We start from the raw sequence: 6,977 nt of genomic DNA on the forward strand, positions 1-6,977 counted from the left end.
AATAAGGCAGAAGCAAATGCATAGGTGTCTGAATACACAAGGAGGGTGTGTGAACTCAAGCAATTATGTATTGAGGCTGTGCGTGTGTGAGCTGTGTGTGTGTGTGTGTGTGTGTGTGTGTGTGTGTGTGTGTGTGTGTGTGTGTGTGTGTGGTGATAATGTGTGTGTGTGTGTGGGCAACTGAGAGGCCCTGACTTTTAAAAGTGGATGAGGCTGTTTGGCCCCAGGAGAGATTTGACTTTTGCGTCTAATGCTGCCTGATGACATTTTTTTTCCCTAGACAAAACATAAATAAATATTTAACATGACCAAATGATTGTTCAGCGTTAGCTCAACATGGTAGAGTACTGCACGGCCATCCAAAGCATGGAGCTGTTTTCTAATAATAGGTTTGAGATATGGCCACCAGCTGAGAAAGAATGAGCTTCTGGAAGAACGGACTAATAAAGAGAAAGGAGACCATAATAACAAAGGATGAGATATTTATTTAAATCTATTCTCGATACATCGAAAGCTGAGCGCATTTATGACAAAGGATTCAAGGAAGAAGTTCTCTTTCCAGGTTCACCACTACGGTTACCAGGTTACCATGTCTTCTGTTGTTGTAATCCAGGTGTCGTGTCTGCGATAATTTACAATTTATACCACAGAAAAGTAATCTCAGGGCGGGAACTTCAAAACGAGGAGACAATATGAGAATCCAGCATTTTCATACTGTAAAGTTGTTACTTTATCAACACCCTGGAAAAACTTTATTCCATTTACAATCTTTGGGTTACACAAGGCTAAAGGGAAATGTATTCGTCCACATGCAAAGCAGTATAGCTTCAGGATATAGCTCTCAAATGTACATCCCAAGTGACTGGCAGGAGATGTTGTGAAGGTGGTTGTGAGTGGTGAAATATTCCTATTTCCTATGAGGACAAAAACAGGAATTGTTCAGAATAATTATGGTACCCAGGTGATATAACTAATTTATTCAGAAGACATTTCAATGTCATTTAATAAACATTGTTTATCCATCTCTTTATCAGTAAATTTCTCAGCCTTTTTACTTGAATTAATTTTCATTTAAGGATGATATATTAAAAATCTTTCAAAAACGTGCATTTGTAAAAAAATTATAAAAAATAAGATTTATCATTAAAGTACATTTCCGCTTGATTTTTTTATTCTTGTGCCTTTCTCTTTTTTGTTTTTGCTTTGTTTTGTTGTTTTTTCTCTTTTAGTGCTGGAGACTGGATCAGAGACCCTACATAAGCTAGGCAACCACTATACCACTAAGTTACATCCGGGCACACTGCTCTGCTTTTTAATTGAGTAAATAATGCCACATATAATGACATTTTAATGGGTGTGTTAAAATTACAGCAATTTTAATGTGATATTAATGTGTAATGACTTATTTCTTCTCCATATTTCATCCATACTAATTTTGCTGGTGCTTGATCTATCACAGACATCGCTTAGAGAGTAACTAAGTGGATAGAAATTTTCATAGAAAAGTTAAATATGATTGTATACTCTTAAGTAATTTAGGACACCCATTACATCAGTCATCTGCACACAGGAGCAGCTAATCGCTGTATAACCTACATTTATGAAAGTTTTACTAGATTTTAAAATCAACTAAAAAACCCTTACTTGTCAGTGATCTTGGTTTGAATCAGCCAGTTGATGAAGTCTCTGGTGGCAAGATTATCGAGAATCGTGTTCATCTCATCAGAGAAGGATCCGTCAGCATGTCTGCGGCCAAGTTCCTCAGCTATGGCGACTTCTTCCGGGAAGCTAAGTAAAGAAGGCTTGGAGTCAGTGTTTATCTTAAATAAATTCGTGTGAACTGCTGAGCCTTGGTGATATGTGTGGGAGTGGTAGAGAATAAAAATTTGGGGGCTTCACTAAAAGCCCTCATACAAGCCCACAAAGGTGGAAACCATTAAATGCTAGAAAGTTTGGTGTCTCTCTCTACCCTGAAACGAAACTCATGTAGGTTCGCCTTTTTGAGTAACCCACGGTACCTTATTATTTAAACTATTAGTTTTTCTGAAATTCAACACAAGTACATCGTGCTCTGGAAAGACAGTAGCAGCCTTGCAAAACTCAGCAGTAAGGGATTTAAAATCTCAGCTGTCCCCCCCTACCCCCACTCATTCACCACAGTGTAATTCTGGGTATTTGTTACACACTATAGATACCCATGAAGTCACTCCATTGGTTTTGCAGGCATAACAGGTAGCACTTACAAATCAGCTACAGACTGTAGAGCTCCATCAAGATGCACCACTGGGTTTGTAGGCTTGATGGGTAGCGCGTACACGTCAGTTACCCGTACTAGTTCTCCCTCATTTCAGTCTACTCAGCAAGCATGTTTTAACTCCACTTAAAAATCAGAGCTGAACATAAATTTTCTCCTACTTCATTTCAAATGCAAATCAAAATGGTCACAAGAAAATGAGATGGTTCAGGCATAGTGTGTGATTAAGGCTAAGCCAGCAACTAAGAAACTTCTTCTCCCTTTTCACCTTGATCATTGTATGGCTAACTTTGTGGTGGCTGAGTACATGGTTGGTTGTGGAAAATGTCATTACATGTTTGGATTTTTATTAACACATGAATACAAGTTGACTGCATATGCAACTTCAAGTCAGACTATGACCATTTTATTAAATATTAAGTTTTTAGTATAGCATTTCCATAGGATAGTCTATTTTTCTTTGTATTTTCTCATCTAGGAAAATCATCAGATATTAAACCAGAGACTTACTCTCGCCTTCCTCGGCCTTTCACCAGCCAAGCAATGAATTCCTTTGCTGCCTGGCCCTCCAAGTAAGAACTCACATCACTGGTAAAGGTCCCTTCAGCATGCCTCTCAAATTCATCATGACGTTTGGCAATGTTGTTCCTGAAAGAAATGTGGGAGTTGCGTTGAATGAAGCTTCATCTCTTTGTTAATGTGTTTCTCCCTGACAAGTGTGAAGACCTCAGGCTCAGGACTGAACGGCAAGAGCGCTAAAAAGTTTGGGAGGTGAGAGCGCTTATAAAGTTATTTTGAGTTCTGTTAATGATCTGGATTGAAACTTTGTGGGGAGAGGCTAATGCCATTTTAAAAGAGACTAAACCATTCTTTCCTTTTCCAGGGGCCATTTCACCTCCTGGGCTTCCTCCTGCTGTGGTCCTTAAAGCTTCATTTAGGCTTTATCTCAGGACAGGAAAGCTCTGCCATGTTTCTCACAGTCAGAGTAGATACTTGTTATGAATGAACTCTGCTCAGAGTCAGTTAGTTATTTGAGGGAAAACGAAGGACTGTCTTGAATTATTATGAGAAGAACCGCATGATGACGGGTTAAAGAAAGTAAATGCTCTAGCAGTAGAGAAGCAAAGTGGGCTCTTATCAGCTGTAAGCGTGTGGAAGAGCTCAGACAACAGAACAAGTAGCCTGCAGAGTCCCACGCTGTACATCTCCCTTTTGGAAGGTTCATCTTAAACAGACATCAAATAGCTGAGTTATGGGTCGGTCGCCTAGTGTTAGTTTGCCCACATTGTATCATTTTCACTCTAGAAAATCAGAACAATTGTTGTCAAGTCTATAAATTTGTGTTTTCATACAATTCGGGTGCTTTACCTATAAATCACTATCAGGGACGTCGTCAACCCTCAGGTCTGCCCTGACTACTTCTTTGCTGCTGTACTCTTCACTCCAAGGATATGTGTTCGTCCTGTCTACTCTTCTCATCCCCTCTTCCTCCTCTTTTCGTTCCACCCAGACACATCTATGTCCTTTTCCTGATTTTTAGATTTCTTCAGCTATTTGGTATGCATAACTCCCTTTCCCATGTGGGCTATCCTCCAAAGAAATTGTGAAATTCCACCATCTCTGTGAAACTCTTGTGGATAATTTCCTCCAGTAGCCTAGAAGTAGCAAAGCCCCCAACACTCTTCAAACAAAATCCAACATTAAAATGTATGCCTTATGATGGGTTTGTGTTCCTGTTTGCCGCCTTCTTTCTTTATGCTCTGCAACTAGTTGGGCTGTGATTTTAAATGCATTTCTTGAATTTTTTTTTTACAAGAGAATGGGTGCATCTGTTTTTCATACTTTACTAATGGTTAACACAGCCAAGGTATAATCCTCATGGGTTCACAGTCATTGACTTGAACCCCCTCAATGGCATGTTGTGAATTTACTCTAACTTTTGGTAAGAATTACATTCTTGAGCTAACAGGTCTCCAAAACTCAGTTTCCAGTTTAAAAAAATTACTAAGAATACTGCTGCTTAAAATATAAGAAAGTCTTTGTCACAGCAGTGTGTGGATGAGGAATTTGGTAGAGCTGAGACAAAGGTAGCATGCACAACTTCACAAACACCCAAAATGAATAAGCCTGTTTGGTGAGCATGATAAGCTAGGAGAGTCAGGAGAATTTCTTAATGTGCATTTGTGTACAACAACTTCAGACTCCTACCGGTTCCTCTTGGTGTTCATCAACCACTGCACAAAATCTTGAGCACGGCGGGAGTCCAGGTATTTGCTGTAGTCACTGGTGAATGTGCCCTGTGAATGGCGTTTGTCTTCGTTTATCTGATTAGGGTCTTCAAGTGGTTCTGTCTGGGAAGCTGGGAATGATCTGTGAGTGGCAGTAATTAAGCAGCATTAAGTACAACTGTAGGAGCAGGTGCTCCAAGGGTAAATACTCCAGGAGTACACACTTTATAATTAAGCTTATTGAGAAGATTCTTCACTACAAAATAGAAGGTCCCATGCAGTAGTGAGATTGCTGTTTCTGCAGACGCCCTGCAGTGATTCTCAACCTTTCTATGCTGTGACCCTTAAATATTGTTCCTCATGACCCCCAACCATAATGCTATTCCATTGCTGCTTCATAACTGTAATTTTGCTTCTGTCATGAATCATAACATTAACATCTGATATATGACCCCTCAGGGGTCATGACCCACAGGTTGAGAACCAGTGCTTAGAAGGACCTGACCTGCTTGTTGGACCAGCTTTAGTGTATTGGAAGATATTCGTTCTGAAATTTAGCAACAGGTTTCTCAAATGTTTTCTGAAACAGTATGAAAGAAATCTTTTCAAGTAATTAATCTACTCATGATTATGCTAATACGACAGAGGAGAGCAGTGACTTGAATATTTTAAAACTTTAAGAAGCCCAAATCTCTTGTTTGGGCAGCAGATCTATGCCCCCAAATTTGTCTTGCACATACTAATGTAAAAAAAAAACTCAATTACTTAGCTATACAGTAGCTAAAGACTGGAGAAAGGGACAAAAAACACCATCTGCTAATTTGAAAATTCCTGGTGGATATTCCTATGTAACTGGTTGGCATGATAAACATTCAGGGATATCAATGTAATAACCACAAATGGTATACTATTTTACTTGTCAAATTAAAATTATTAAGGATTAGAGAGGGTAAAATGTTTCTCTGCTGCTCATGGGAAGCGAGATGAACTCCCACAGCTTTTCTGAAGGGCAAATCAGGGAGGATTTTGTACTAATTCTGGTTTAAACTCACTCACTCCCTTTGACACAATAATGCCATTGCTGGAAATCTATCCCAGAAAATATTAAGAAATGTGACACAAAATGCATATGGACAAACCTCCTATGTAGCACTCATCCTGGGTACATTTTAAGACTTCTTTAAATGCCCAGTAGAAGAGGAATATGGAAATAAATATTATATATGATGTGAAAAACATGTAGCTCTTACAAACCAGATATGTAATGAGTGTCATAATAAAAGAGAAAGTTGACAATATAACTTCAAGAGAAAAACATATTTCATGGCAATAGAAGCTCAGAGATATTTGTATTATAGTTTATACAGATAGTGAGGAGGGGCTAGGAGGGAAGGGAGGGGCAAACTGATACAATGCTATTTCAATTAAACACTTAACTTAACTTAACTTTAGAACCCAGGAAAGTAAGATACGAATTTTACATATTTTGAATTGTTTCCTTTGGACAGTAGATATGTGAACACTTAAAAATGTTGCATACATTTTAAAATTTTGCATCTTAAAAATATACGATTTTTGTAACTCGCAAAGAATATTGACAATTACTTTTAAAAGCATAAAAAGGAACTGGAGTTGAAATAGTTAAAAGAGTGTACGAAAGATTAGCATCTGAAGAATCCAAAGGACAGTAGTCTCCCATTGACATGCTTCTAAGCCTAGCCACCCCATTGTTGGTGCACATGTGCCCTGATTCATAGCCCAGAACAGCCCACCTTTATCCTCACTGTGTCTTCAGTAGTTCAGACTGTGCAGGGAAGGTATCCCTCCAAACCACTGGGCCCCCACTCACCAATCACGCTTCTCACAGATCTCACTCTAACCACAGGGACAGGCTGGTCTACTGTTTAGTACCTGGCGTTCTCCTCCGTGTCTTGAGGGGCATGCTGCCAGCTGCCTTGTACCAGCATTACAAATAATCCAGCCACGATGTAAACGGTCTTCATTTTTTTATTCTGCCTGGTGGAACACAGAGTGGGGGGTAGGGGATGATGGGGAAGCAGGCAGTCCAAATGAGCTCAATTTTGATTAAGTTAATATTATACATAGACAAAAGCCATCCTGTCTATTTTATCCTGCTTGTGGTTCCAATGTCACGTTAAATTCAAATAGAATATATGCCCCCTCTCGATGAATTTTGATAGGGAAAAATAACACAAAGGATCTGTTCTACTATTAGGCTTTTCATTAGTGTGGGACACTTCTGTTAATGTTTAGAAGGCTCATTTCCAGACTTGAAATAAACGTGTCCACAATAAGCATTTAAAATACCCTCTGTAGATGATATGTTGCATATGGTTAACCTGAGTGGCATCTTATCCATAACACCGCTCCTTCACTATCAGTCTGGCTTTCAATTAATCGTCCTTCACTTCCAAGCATTTACATTATACTGCATTTCAACCATCTTAAAGCCGCCTCGGGCTACAACTTGGCAT

The 6,977-nt window shown here is 39.1% G+C and overlaps 1 protein-coding gene across 2 annotated transcripts; it reads right to left on the reverse strand.

The window, feature by feature from the left end:
• Positions 1-465: 465 nt before the first annotated feature.
• Positions 466-6,514, reverse strand: Gcg (glucagon). 2 transcript variants are annotated; one of them, XM_032901941.1, is made up of 5 exons: positions 6,394-6,514; positions 4,463-4,624; positions 2,765-2,902; positions 1,645-1,788; positions 466-914 (listed from the first exon to the last, which is right to left on the reverse strand). In XM_032901941.1, exons 1-5 carry the CDS (start codon positions 6,483-6,485, stop codon positions 908-910), a joined length of 543 nt encoding a protein of 180 aa, XP_032757832.1. In that variant the 5' UTR covers positions 6,486-6,514; the 3' UTR covers positions 466-907. The 2 variants fall into 2 exon arrangements, with proteins under 2 accessions (XP_032757832.1, XP_032757833.1); XM_032901942.1 differs by lacking the exon at positions 466-914 and having other exon boundaries at positions 1,641-1,788.
• Between the last annotated feature and the right edge of the window lie 463 nt (positions 6,515-6,977).

This window comes from Rattus rattus, chromosome 5 (assembly GCF_011064425.1).
Source record: "Rattus rattus isolate New Zealand chromosome 5, Rrattus_CSIRO_v1, whole genome shotgun sequence".
In the NCBI taxonomy this organism is placed as follows: Eukaryota; Metazoa; Chordata; class Mammalia; order Rodentia; family Muridae; genus Rattus; species Rattus rattus.

What these genes read in the sequence shown, in the direction of transcription:
- Gcg (XM_032901941.1), bottom strand. Translation starts at nt 6,485, where the DNA reads ATGAAGACCGTTTACATCGTGGCTGGATTATTTGTAATGCTGGTACAA. An exon ending in ATGAACACCAAGAGGAACCG is followed by an intron (nt 2,903 to 4,462) that starts GTAGGAGTCTGA and finishes CATTTCTTTCAG; the next exon opens with GAACAACATTGCCAAACGTC. An exon ending in AAAGGCCGAGGAAGGCGAGA is followed by an intron (nt 1,789 to 2,764) that starts GTAAGTCTCTGG and finishes TTCTTTACTTAG; the next exon opens with CTTCCCGGAAGAAGTCGCCA.